The sequence below is a fragment of the Varroa destructor genome, unplaced genomic scaffold (genome assembly GCF_002443255.2).
Source record: "Varroa destructor unplaced genomic scaffold, Vdes_3.0 BEIS01000005.1, whole genome shotgun sequence".
NCBI lineage: Eukaryota > Metazoa > Arthropoda > Arachnida > Mesostigmata > Varroidae > Varroa > Varroa destructor.
Window position 1 is genome coordinate 16,169,564 of NW_019211458.1, and position 13,825 is coordinate 16,183,388.

The 13,825-nt window shown below is 39.0% G+C and overlaps 2 protein-coding genes and 1 non-coding gene across 4 annotated transcripts; 1 reads left to right on the plus strand and 2 right to left on the minus strand.

The window, feature by feature from the left end:
- Positions 1 to 119: 119 nt before the first annotated feature.
- On the minus strand, positions 120 to 5,658 carry LOC111251277 (succinate--CoA ligase [ADP/GDP-forming] subunit alpha, mitochondrial-like). Its single transcript, XM_022807716.2, has 6 exons — positions 5,500 to 5,658; positions 3,205 to 3,425; positions 2,756 to 2,968; positions 2,288 to 2,507; positions 1,707 to 1,969; positions 120 to 1,237 (listed from the first exon to the last, which is right to left on the minus strand). The coding sequence occupies exons 1-6, from the start codon at positions 5,534 to 5,536 to the stop codon at positions 1,211 to 1,213; spliced, it is 981 nt and encodes a 326-aa protein (XP_022663451.1). The 5' UTR covers positions 5,537 to 5,658; the 3' UTR covers positions 120 to 1,210.
- A 226-nt stretch (positions 5,659 to 5,884) lies between these two features.
- TRNAR-CCG (transfer RNA arginine (anticodon CCG)) lies at positions 5,885 to 5,957 on the plus strand. The gene has a single exon. It is a non-coding gene; the product is annotated as a tRNA-Arg (tRNA).
- A 1,282-nt stretch (positions 5,958 to 7,239) lies between these two features.
- OSCP1 (Organic solute carrier partner 1) lies at positions 7,240 to 13,112 on the minus strand. 2 transcript variants are annotated; one of them, XM_022809029.2, is made up of 6 exons: positions 12,537 to 13,112; positions 10,933 to 11,174; positions 10,215 to 10,377; positions 9,894 to 10,093; positions 9,516 to 9,746; positions 7,240 to 9,204 (listed from the first exon to the last, which is right to left on the minus strand). In XM_022809029.2, the coding sequence occupies exons 1-6, from the start codon at positions 12,706 to 12,708 to the stop codon at positions 9,064 to 9,066; spliced, it is 1,149 nt and encodes a 382-aa protein (XP_022664764.1). In that variant the 5' UTR covers positions 12,709 to 13,112; the 3' UTR covers positions 7,240 to 9,063. The 2 variants fall into 2 exon arrangements, with proteins under 2 accessions (XP_022664764.1, XP_022664765.1); XM_022809030.2 differs by lacking the exon at positions 7,240 to 9,204 and adding an exon at positions 9,221 to 9,358.
- Positions 13,113 to 13,825: the final 713 nt, after the last annotated feature.

Here is a 13,825-nt window from a genome sequence, read left to right on the forward strand (position 1 = left end):
CAATTTCATATGGATATTGTTTAAAAAATGAATACAATTAATACTGCAATTTCAAAGGACTTGTTAAATTCCAAAAGTTCATACTGACAAGAATTTCTTTAAGAAAAACGGCAAACATATACTTAATAAAAACGTTTCTTTTCTATTTTCTTTATTATACATTTTTCATACCATTTAATTTTGTAGACGCGTAAATCTCACCATGGACACAATTCCAAAAAGGATATGCCATACGTCTACATTGATTCCTTTCTTCTCTGTCTCGTCGCGTCACCTATTTAAGATAATGTGCCACTTGAAAATTGTTATTTTTGTTGTTGTGCTTAGATCCTCAATCCCTTCCATTATCGCACTTCTTACTTTCGATTAATTACAGTTAATCATCTCCTTTTTAATCATTCCAGCTCCAACCCGGACAAGCAGCCTTCGCAGCAATAAACATTACACGATCAGAAATTCAAATATCCATATCATTCGTATCGGTAATATATCTTTATAACTAATCAGGATTAAATGGAAGAAGCTTGGCCTTGTTTAGCTCATCTGCCCTCTTGTCGTTTCCACCTTATTGTTTTCTATTATGGATATGCTCGCGTTTAAAACCGTGTAATTATATAAATTTAAAAGAATAAAGACAGCTTCTTACCGTCTTCTTTACCAGCTTTATATTCACAGACGAAATTCATACTAAAGGCTAAGTTATTATTGTATATGAGTAGAAAGCTATTCGAGTTATTTCCACGCACTAGTTCGGTGTGTTTTATGTGTGATTGTGTGTACCATGTATAATTGTTCCAAGAGTCGCACGATGACAGATTCTTGCCAAAAAGAGTTTCTATCTATGTAGACGCTCATAAACATCCTCAGACGCATATCGTGTTCCTACTACTGCCAAGCTCTTCCCGGATCGATAAGGGCTAAACTATATTCCGGTGCTTGTCCTTTTTCATAAAAAAAAAACAATACTTCACGATGATGCAACGATACATTCAAACTAATGGCCGGTGACGAATTAATTTCATTTTATCGACGAATAATAGTTCTTCTGTTTTTTTTCCACACAAACGTTACGCCAGCTTAGCTTTAACCTTTTGCAGTTTTTAACCGGCTGTGATTGTGACTGAGCGGGAACAAATACTTTTTGCTGTTATTCGGGTGCTGCCTGTTTTCTTCAAGTGAAGCTGAATAAAGAATTAAATTTGAAAATGGTTTAGGCCAGGCCGCGTTTCTTCATCTCCTGAAAATAGAATGGTTTAAAAATATTAGACATGCTACAATGTTAGAGGTCAAACGTTCGCTGGAAATACTTACCAATAATGTCTTGAGGTACCAATTTAACGGTTTTACATTCTCTTATATTAGAATTATTATACTCTACTATTATATATATTATATTATTATTTAGTATTTCCACTTACAAATTAGTGTTGTATGTTAACGCGGACAACATCAATAATAAGATGTATGTGACACCCCATTTTGGTCTCTGTACAAATACAATCATAGTATGTATGCCTGTTAAACTAAAAGACACCAAATAATCTAGGTCTGAATCTTGGTCCAAAGAATATCGTTCTGGGACCCAGCACTTTGAAGCGATGCCTATGTATTCAGAAAACCCACATAAAACTCGAAACATTCAAATGACTTCACAAGTAGGTTCTTTACCAGTTAACAGAATTCAACGTAAGCTCTACGCTCCTTACCTGGATCATCGTAGAACCCATCTGAGCAGGACTCTTTGTTACGTGCACTCCCGCTTCCTTTAGTGCGTCGATTTTTGCTTGGGCACCACCCTTTCCCCCAGCAATAATGGCACCGGCGTGGCCCATGCGACGTCCAGGAGGTGCTGTTAGGCCAGCAATAAACGAAACTACAGGCTTCGCACTGGGTCCTGTGTTATTGGCCTTAAGGAAGTCGGCTGCGTTCTCCTCATCGCTACCGCCAATCTCACCAATGAGAATGATACCTGCAAGATACACTTGTTTATAGGGTATATTTTGTTCGTTCTTTTAATTCGGACGCTGGATATAGATTCATTGATAATTGAGATCCAATGGATCTCAATTGGAATTGGATTCATTGGTCATCCATAGATAAATTCATTTAAAAAAAAAAGTGCAAATTTTATGACAACCGTGTCTATATCATATACGAATATATAGGAAACGATTCGTAGATGTAAAGCGACGCCTAACTAACCCGAATTTGGTGCTACTATGCTAAGTGACTTGCAGAAAGTACATAAGGATATTCAGCAGCCTTTTGAATTTTTTGCTGTTTCTACCTTTCGTCTCAGGATCGCGCAGAAATATATCGAGACAATCGATGAAGTTTGTGCCATTGAACGGATCTCCACCGATACCAATGCAAAGGGACTGTCCTAATCCGACGTGTGTTGTCTGATGCACTGCCTCGTACGTGAGAGTCCCCGAACGTGATACAATACCAATTTTTCCTTTTTGGTGAATGTGGCCTGGCATAATTCCGATCTTACATTCCTCCGGCTTGATAATAAGGGAAAGAAAAGCTTGCTGTTATATAATTTATATCGACAAACATAATAAAAGAACATTTTGAGGCTAACTAAATTTATTAGAACCGATTCGGTTTATTGTTTTTTTTCGTTGCTGCGACAAATTTTCCACAAAAAGGAACGAATGTATGTAGCCGCATGATAGCTTGAACAGTCATAAACTGCAGCATGATTTTGTCAACCGTAATTACTGCCCCCATAACAACCTGACCAAAGTACCTTGATAATTCCCGGACAGTTAGGTCCAATTAGTCGCGTTTTGTTCTGGTTCAACAGACGATTTTTCACCCGGACCATGTCGTGTTGAGGAATACCTTCCGTGATGCAAACGGCCAATGGAATTTCAGCATCCATCGCCTCCTCAATAGCTCTCGCAGCAACAGGGGGAGGTACAAAAATCACTGTTGCAGTCGCACCTACCTTGTCCATGGCCTAATATAATAGGACAATAATAATGATTATCAGTCTCATGTCTAATAGTGACTTTGTACCATTTGGAATTCGTTTGAAGGAACCGTATATGCATGTAATAAGCTACTGTAAAGTACATTTGTCCGTTCAGTGAGTGATGATAAATAGGCATTGCTGATCCACCAGGTTCATTGACAAAATAAAGTCTTTGATAAGCGGCTGTATTTACGAAGTCCTAAATTATGCATTTTCCTTACCTCCCTAACGGAGTTAAATACAGGTCTGTCAAGATGTGTTTGTCCACCTTTTCCGGGAGAGACACCACCAACGAAATTGGTGCCATATTCAATTGTCTGGCGGGAATGAAAGCTTCCTTGTTTACCGGTGAAACCTTGACATATAACCTTTGTGTGCTTGCCGATCTTCAACGATTCGCGGGTTGTAGTATACTGACGTAGTGCTCCAGCAACGCTAGCCACTACGATTAGATAGGACAGTTACGTATATATTAAATGGAAGTCAAGTGCGAGGTAAACAGCGACAGATGAATAAACGTAAACATTATGCAACTAACGCAGTAATATTTAAAAAAGCATCTGTTTGATATTAATTCAAGTAATTTTAGTGATTTTTACAACAATTCTTGCAGCGACAGTAGTCCCTGAGCTTGTAACTTTAAAAGCGATTTTTTAGGTCCTGAAACGTTTGGGCGGTTTAACTCAACAATTTAGTTGACAATAGTTGTAAAGATTTTCTAACAGTAGCATGACTGGCTAAATAGAGCTCCCGTAAGAGGTTAAAACTAAATCTGTATTTACACTCAAAATAATGGCTTTACAATTAACGGCAGCAATCAGCCTTGCCACGGATATTCACACAACAAGCAACTTGCAGAAGAAAGGTTGAATCAAATGTATGACAAAATTCTTTAATTATTTAAAGTAACAATACATGTGTTAAGTAATACGAACGGAACACACGAAACACTATTTCGAAGCATTGAATTTTCCCCTGCCTTAGAACTCTTAGGCGTGCCAAAATTTGGCATTATATTAATGGCTCCAGAGGAAAGTTTTACGTAATAGTGTTTCTTTATATGCGAACATAAATAATCCAGTCCATTTTATGGATCTCAAACATTACTCGTCTTCATATATAAGGTCCCAGTTGCACCCCTTCAAGGAAAAGAACCCGGTACAAACTATTGAGTTCGAGCGATTATTTGTGCGCCTCTGCTAATAAATGCCCCCTGTTTCCATTTGAAATATGAGCAGACTCCTATTTCCTTATATGAATGTAAAAATTGTCTACTACTAGCGTTACAAGGCACATATCCGCCATTCCGCGCCGTTAAACAGCCAACAAGCAAAAGCAATAAAGTGTGTGATAAAGAGGGCATCTCGCGTCAGCGCTGACGCCTATCGTCAATGAGAGGTATTGGCATCCTTCCGTTACCTTCGTATATTACGTATCCGAGCTATCGTTTTTCATTGTTTTTTCCTTGTTACCGTAACAATCGTCTGATTTTTGCAACGAGAGACTTTATGCGGAACGACACAGTCTACTTCATTCAACTATCAATAATGAATGATTTCCTATTCTATATTGCAATCCTCCGCTCCACAAGCGCACTGAAACAAATACTATATTGAGTATTAAATTGCTGCTAGGAATCCAAGCAGATGACAGGAGATTAAGTATGTTATCTTAAGCTTATCCGATTCCCGTGAATTGGGTTATGATTTATTTTTTGAACGTTGAAAGTCAGCCTTGACTATCCGAATTGTCATGATATACTAAACTGTCGATTCGAATTTTGTGATTAAATTCTCACACGATCACTGTTTATTAAACTATCAGGCCTCATGCTTTCGTTGAGGCCTCATGCAACAACAACAACAACAAACCATCTTCGAGACCTACTCCAGATATGCATGCAGGGGGACACTGACGAAAACTTTCAAAGAGTATATTAAGTATCACGTCGACGAACTCTTCTGTTCAGTAAATAATATAGTGTGAAGGTTAAAGCGAAAGACTGTTGGCTCCGCGCTACTGTTCGCGCGCCATGCATGCACCTTCAGCAAATAAGATCTATAATGAGGTACCGAGTCTACTTTGCACAGCTGATACGAGATGACGAACAGACATTTTTAATTCATCCTTTACAGCTTTTTTGAAATATACCACTTTTGCGATCAATAACGCCGTCGAACAACATGAAAGCAGTGATGTTATTCGTGTAAGACGTCGCCAATATCGTCAATAGAAAACAGACCTTCGAATTTATACTTCTTGAGATACAATCATGTTAGATGCAGAGACGTTGCTGCAACACTTTTGTAATGGTTCGCCGTCCAAAACGACGTTGTAAAGGTCATTTGGACTTAGGCCACTCGTCAAGAAGCGCACCACCTTATTCCAACCGTCCTTGTGCTATTTGAAGGGGGCACCGACACATACACATTGTAATAGAATAGGCAGTCTTGCTAACCGCTGTAAACACTGTGTGAATTCAAGGTAATGTTCGGGTTGCCAACAGTGACTCTTACCTTGGCTAGACCTCTGAACGAGCTTCACGGCAAACATTTTTCTGAAGACACGCTCAAAGTGAATTTGTTTCCTGCAGTACTCTGCAATAGCCGACACACAGACTTCTACGGAAACACTACTGTGTTTCTTCCTCGTCGCGTCGATAAAAACAATCCGAGCGAAAGCAGACGAAAGCTGTCGAAGCCCGGCAAGATTTATATCTAAAAACTGGTACTTGATTGGCGTCGCCGACGCGTAAAGACGTTGAGATGCTCGCAACTTCAAGTACGACTAGACAACAGTAGCTTCTTGTTCATATATGGGCGTGTAGTGCTGCAAGTTTATAGATGAAATTCGAATCGTTCGCTACGTTGGCTAGGTTTTAGATTCTCGCAGTCACAGGTTGCTCCCGTGGCCTAATGGATAAGGCGTTGGCCTCCGGAGCCAAAGACTGTGGGTTCAAGTCCCACCGGGGGCGGTTAATTTTTTCTGCCAAACCGAACAAAAAACTGGAACGGAAACACGATGTAAACTTACCATAAAAGGCCCTGTTATGTTGATTAGATTCAACGAAAAATTTTCAACACTGTTATTATGGCATTCTATTCAATGTAGGCAGACATTTAATTTAAATTTCTGAAAACATAGCTAAGCCAATCATTTGATTAATGCCAAGTCCGCGCTCGTCGTAAATAGGATTTAATCGGATGGGTAATAGAAATTTAGATGCACGTTGTGATCTGATACCTGCAATAGGTATATTCTATAGAAACTGAACGTTATTGTATGGGCTCTGAACCAGCTGTGTCAACTAGATTTTTGTAGTCAAATATCTCACAATTATTCTCTTCCGAAAACTGCAGTAATTAATTAGCGACACATACCGCACAACCTGTATGAGCAAAGGTATTAAGAAAATATATAAATTCAGAATGACTGTATGACTGTACTTTCCGTCTGCGACAATAAAGAAGTAGCATCTCTCACTGTTCTGGAAGCTCAATTGAGATATGATGGACCAAGGACAAGATAAACTATATTTCCTTTTAATTGCTGACTTGAGTCGTCGAACATACATATCCGACTAATTGAACTACCTAACCGTGAACTACATGAACTATTGATACCGTCAATAAATGCCAATGTCTATGGCCTTAAGCTACATCTGGTGTCGTTTTAGATTAAAAAAAAAAATAATAAGAAAAATTATTATAGCTGTTATAGAAATGTTTGATCGAGGCGAACACTGATCGATTATTCTAGGGTCTACTGACTACTCTAGATTTGATATAGTTTATTATGTGAAGATTTATCAGAAGAGAAGCAGAGATATAACATCTAGTATATATAATGTATTGGGTGTGGCAATACTTAGCTTACATCTAAGAGAAGTGTGAGAAAAAAGTTGTATCTTCGATAGGAAAGGAAAAGGCGTTTCAGTTAACATGGATGCTTCTTCGGATGGGTACTGTAACTGTAGACTAAGCGCAGTCACAACGAAAGACATACATAGTGAGTATGCTTTGGTCTTTCTCTGCTCTTAACCTAATCTTGTTCTCCCTATAAGGTATATAATCACTATAATAAACATATTTTCTTAAGCCATTAGTTGATTACTTGTTATGGATAAACGAGGTGCTTGGCGAAGCTGTCAATTTCGATATACCTCTATATAAACCAAGCTCAAAGCTATCAAAAGAAGCTACTTAGGTACATTTACAATGGTTCCTGTATTGCCAGGAAAAATTGGTTTTTACAACTTAATTCACGACGGTAAATTACCTTCTGGTTTATTTTTTTTATTAAGCTATTTTGAGACTAATGAGAATTGTAATCGTATAATATGATTTAATTTAATAATAAGATCATAATAATAATAATAAGACGGCAGGTACCGCCTATCATATACTTGAAGCTACTTCAGTACCTTTTTTTCTCAGCGGCCTATTCGACTTGACTTTCAGCCTTACATGAAGTACCGAAGAGTGACGTCCTTCATCAGAAAAGGATCAGAGCTAAATGGTGAGAACGTTGTGTGATATGGTGTGCGCTCTCCCTCTAGATGATTGTTGTAACGTTACGTATGTTTCTACGCATCTCCATTGTGGTCTTGTACTGTGCTCATCGCTTCGTAGAAAAAAGAAAAACTCTTTTGAAGTCGATCGTATTCTAATCCCTCTCTATTCTGCTGATATCTGAAATATGCTTACAACGATACGATTGGAGTTCAACAAATTCGAAAGCGATTTATTTCACTTTATCAATGATGGTTCGCCATTTTGTTGCTGCGTCCGCCAGCACGAGCCTCGAACAAAATCAATAACTGATTAAATAATAATTCCTGCTATGCGTTACCATTTTTGCGCATTGCCATTGTGAATCATAAATAAGAGCGGTACGTTACTGAAACACTGACTTCAGCCTGGTTTCAATGTGTAGTTTTATGTTAGGGAGAAAATCTTTCCCTATCTTCAAAACCGCCAAAATTCAAAATTCTCCCGTGGGTCCCACATTGCGATATGGCACAATAAAATGTTGATTTTTATCGTCGTCAGATAAGCGGTTAACTTATGATTTCGCATAAGATATACATTAGTTAAACAGTGCACAGTTCATAAGGCCATTTTATGCTTCTTTACAAAAAAAAATAACCCATTATTTTGCGTTTTATATTATATGTCGAATTTGTTCATCTTTCCTTTGGGTCTTTTACGCACGTGTGTTTCTATGTAATACATTCTTAATAACTATTACCTAAGTGGTACTGTTTAAACAGAGGCTGTATAATTTTCACAATTTACCATATATTATATTCGCGTATGGATACGTTCGTGTGCATATATACTGTACTGATTAATCCACAATGAAATTTCTAGTTTTACATGCATCGCTTCGTATACATATCGAGACTATACTATTCGCAAGATCTGATTCGAAATCTTGGTTCGTTGCCTTTATGTAGGCAGCCGTTGTCAACCGCTCAAACCTCAGATATATGAAGGCTTTGAAAAACTTACTATGTGACTCACCGCTGTTTTAGCGGAATGAATAAGAACCGGTATATGCTCAAGTAACGAGCACTTAACCCAAGACTGCAGTTCATAATGCTGCCATGCTTAATTATCAGTGTAACATTATATATGTATAGTTTGAACGACGGCAACGTATAGATGTATGGTTTGAGTCCGTCACACGTGACTGTTATTATCGTGAAACTACCCTATCTTATGGACATTCAGAGCTCTGACTGAGGTCAATAGTTCAGGCCTAGCCAATCACGTATAGTATACGAAAAATTAAAGAAACATAGTTGGTTGAGACGAAAAAGAATGAGTCTAAAAAAACTGTCGGTGCCACGTTTGATTGATGACACGAGTAGAAAGTTTTTCATGTTGCATTTGGCAGAACGCTAAAGCTACTGTTCGATATTAGAATAAAAATCTGTATGTCAGTCAAGTTCAACACTTAGAGGAGGCTAGCTGCTACAAGAAGAAAACTTGTTTGAACTAGATAAAATAAGCAATCAACGATTCGATTTTGCGAAATCGTTAGCGCAAAATGTTAATGAGATACAAAAGCGTTGTTTAACTTTGGGCGTCGATGGCATCGATCATGTCTAGGAGGGTGTCTTCAAGTGGGGTAAACGCCTTGCACTCGATTTCTTCTAGAGCCTTCTCAGGAACTCCGCTCGATGTCCGTCGTCCCTCTAAGGTTAGGTCGATAATCTATATAGATAGGATGCAAAGCATTAACAAACCTGAGTGTCGACAGAATCTTCAGTTTAACTATAGTTTAAGAGCTTGAAGTCGTACTTGGACTCAGTCAAACCCAGCTATAAGTACGGTGTGTCCTGTGTTATACGAGTCAAGCTTTCCACATCTTTAAAGGACAAAAAAGGCAAAAAATGCTCATATGCATACGGATAGCAAGGTACGTAAAAACACTTCAGATCATCAACGAATGAAACCAAACAAATAATAAAATTCTAACAATTATCGTGATCGTGTATTGTAACTGAGTTTCTAGAAATAACTACCTTAAGTGTTTCTTCCTGTTGGCTGGTAGAAGGACTAAGCACTTCTCCTTGGAGGTCTGAGGGCGAGGCCAGATCTCCCAGGAGATTAAGCGCCACACAGTCTTGACCTTTAGATCCTTTCGACAGCGTTGGGTTGACAAGTTGCATCAACAGGCTTAACTCGTTCGATGGGTTACCTTTTTTACCTTTTCCACCACTAGGTATAGCCAGTTCGGGCGGTGGCGATTTGGGCTAAAAAGCAGATTGTAGGTCCATGTAAACATGAGGTAGGGTCTGATTTTGAATATTTATGTAGTTTATTATGCAACAGACCACCGCCTTATAGACTACGCAAAAATATATAAAGAATAACAATAATAAAAGAGCATGGTAACCTACCTGATATGCTGTGGTGTACATGTTGGTGCCGAGGACTGTTCCTCGTCGGCTCCAATAAGGAACTTTGTGGGCACTAAAGTGCGATGCGGTTACAAATGCAGATTCCTTAAGAAGAGCTTCATTCAAGCCAAATTCGCGTATAGTACCGTTCACCTCAAAACCCTCGGGCACGTAGCCAAAGAGCGGCATTGAAAATACCCCTAGAAATTTGATCTTGTGAGAATTTCTTCCGAGTAATCTGGTGAAATTCGTAGGCAACATCAAGGTGTACTTGTAATTACATTTCGGTTATGCAGTAAATCTTGACTATTATATACTAACCAGTTTGTTTCTGGACGCCGGATTTGAGGAACATTGAAATCCGGACATGAAGATCTTGCAAAAATGTCAAAACTTGACAGCGGACAGTTTGAAATTCGGCGAGCGATGTCGAGAAGAAGATCTCCACTAGACTATCCTTTACCAACGCTATCCGTTCAGTTAACTGTAATTTTATATTTATAATAGAACTATATGGACTTAAAAAGCGTGTACGAAAGATTTTGGCCTTTAAATCGTTTGTGGCGTACCCATCGCTATTCAATGATTTTCGATGCGGTAGCTTGAAAGAGACTAGAGGTCACTACTTCAAGTCCTGCTAACAATAGACATTGGGCAACTGTAATAATTAGTACAAATAATTAATACTATTATTATAATTCTTTTTTAATAGAAAGCAGATGTTATGGTAGAGATATTGTTGGCAGAATCGTATCTGCAATCGCATGGTACCACACAGATTTTACTTAGTAGCAAAATCAACTAGCCAGGTTGACACCATGCGCAAATCGTATGAAACTATTCATTTAAGGCCTCATCTTCAGCGATCTGTATAGTGTTGCAGTCGGCTGTTGTTCGTGGAAATGATGCTTTTTATTGCGTTACACGTACCAAACGCCATAATTATATCCGAGTGATAATTCTATGCGAGGTGAGTAACGAGCGAAGTGTCCCAAATCTTTCAGATCTTCACTTGAAAGTATAGAAGACATTTACAAACCTCGAGATTTTCCTTAACGTACGTCTCAACCGTGTCGAGGTGGTTAAGAGTGATGGCGACGCTTTGGCGAGGTGAAGGAACCATTAATAATTGATACTTGAACACCATTGTCATTAGATCGTACAATTTGTCCATGGATTCACGGTTCAGCCGCATTATAGAAGAGTGGACTACGCGCTCAAAGAGACATTTGATGAACTTGGCGGATGATAGGGTCAGCGTCCCCAACTTTAGAAGTTCACCTGGAAGGAACGGCATTCAACGAAAACGAGCGGAAGATTGCTATTTAATTCCGACGTACTCAAGAACAATGAAGACCTCGAGTAAAGACACAAAGCGAACAGTATGAAATCTGTTCGCTTTGTATCTTCACTTTGTATCAGAAAAAATATGAAACGGTATGTGTTTCACATGAGCTACAATAAAATGAAGCATTTGAATACAAAATTTATATTAATATAATATACTTTTGAGGCCTTCCCTCGTCATAGGGCGTTATTAAGAACAATTCTTATATTTATCTATTGCATAAAGTACAATAGGTGAATAGGCTGAGGCCAACTGGCTATCTTTTTCCATCGACAAGCTGCCATTGAAATATCTGATTGCTTTTGATTGCTCATTAGTCTTAAATTGATGGGTATCTTCCGGCTCAATCATCGCTACCTTCGACTATGGGCAAGTTTGTACTCGCAATGAGGTTACGCACACTTCCGTGTGTTCTGTCGAGCGGGCAAACTTCGGGGCTGCGTGTACGGCTCGAACAATCGATGCGCTAGATAGGGTTCATATCACCCTAAAGGACATTAGTTAGACTAATTAAGTTAACACAGGGATGGTTCGGCCTCAATTAGTACCGATACAGTACATAAATAAAGATTTTGTGGAAACTTTTAGAGAGACATATAATTGATTAAACTTGTTCATATGAGTTCCTTATGTGCTGCACTGACATATGATCAAGGGTACCAATTTTACCTGGAAAATGATCATGAGACAACAATAATAAAAAACGAAAAAATGCGTCTAGAAATATATTTTTATTGTAACTATAATTACTAGTCTATAAGCCTATATAAGCCTATATAATGTCTTTTTAGATAAAGATTGATGATTTCTGGGGCTTTTACTACTGACTAAAAATACGAAATCCAACTTCTGGGGATAGCAACAGCTAAACTGGGCATTACCCAGAATAAAGGAAATATATACAATAACTTTCATTGTCGGGGTTCATTCCATCAAAAGGCGGTGAAAAACAACGTCTTATAAAGTTGTTAGTTTAAGCACAATAACCTCGTAAAATCGTAGGTTCATTACACCCCTATCCCTGTTTCTTTAGTACCTTATCTTTGTACCTAAGTGTCCTTGCAAATACTGACGGATCCTGCTTCCTACATGGCACTTTTGTGTACGATTCCACACATTTAATCACACAATCACTTTCACCGTTTTAATAAGCGATTCGGCATATTTAGCCACGAGCAAAAAAACAGTGATATTTTTCGCGCTATCGTCATGAACTTAATAGAAAAGAAACACTCACGTCTGTTGACTGCGAACGTGTATGTAACACGTATTGATGGGCCATCTCAAGCACTTACCCATTGTGCTAGGGCAAAGAAAACAGCCGATAATCTCTTGAAGAACCCTGCCACTTTTCTCCTGAGCAACCTTCTGCGCGCTGAGTCTCTGTTGAAGAATATAGACCATCTCCCCGCCGAGGTTAAGGTACAGCAAGAGTGTAGCCTTGTCGATCCTTTCCATAGGTTCCATCGTTAGTTCTAGTTCTACGGCTGATATCTTGGACTAAATTAATATGCTTTGAATAAGTTGTTCAACCATCTACGTAGTCACGCTCTTCCGTTATTAGAATCTGCGAGTAAAAACGCAGAATAGACAAAACAAAAATCATTTATTGTGCCCCTCGGTGCGCTCTCTGTTAGCTAGGATTTGTGCCATCTGCTATTTCGACGACGAAGTCAGTTCGCCCGAGTAACTTCGTTGAAGCATTCGAAATTTGAACAACACTGATTCCTTGTCTGGTACGACCACTGCTGAAATGAATATTAGCAGATAGGAGAAACTAATGGAAGTTTCCCGTGTCCTTGTGTGCAGAATAGCGCAACCAGAAACCAGAGACAAAGAGCCTGGCTGGCTCCGGCGGGTCGTGAGCCTTACACAACAATAGGCCTTCGTTTCCCCGGTGACCGAGAGGGCCAACATGAGGAAAGGGCAGTGTAGTTAGAGCACTTCCCACGCATTTGACTAAAGAACATTTACTTACAGAGCACTCCTCACCAAAGCGGCGATCCAGAGGGGGTCAAAAGTTATTCGCTACAAGGTAGACGCCGAATAAATGTCTCGGCTAGGTTAGATATCAGGCTGAAGCTGTTCGCCGGAATACCTCTCGGAGGGAAAACCCAGCAGCAGTCAGCTTGTGCCTTTATACGTCTGATATATAAGCGTTCACAGAAGACTAATTTCAATGAACTGCTTATATGTCTCTGGCGGGCGTTCTCGTAGCTAGTTCCAACCATATATAACGTCCGTCGGAGGAGTTCCGGTTTTTGGTGAATGTCTTTTTGGATAGAAAAACAGAAATTTAGCTAACTACGCTAAACAGTAACTCAGCTAGCAACTAGACACAATTGCACTAATGATTCTCCCCGCATGCCGAAGTAATAAAGGGAAAAGTAGACTTTCATTAGCATTTTTCTAACTATAAGAACAATCTAATTAGAAGCTATTTATGTAAAATTAAGATGGAAATGGTCATATGCGATAGCGGTTACGCCGTGGTCCACCACAATCTACAGTGGGGAAATAAAGCGGAGTAACAAATAACAGTGAACACCTTTCCGGGCATGTAAATATATACAGTAGCAAGATA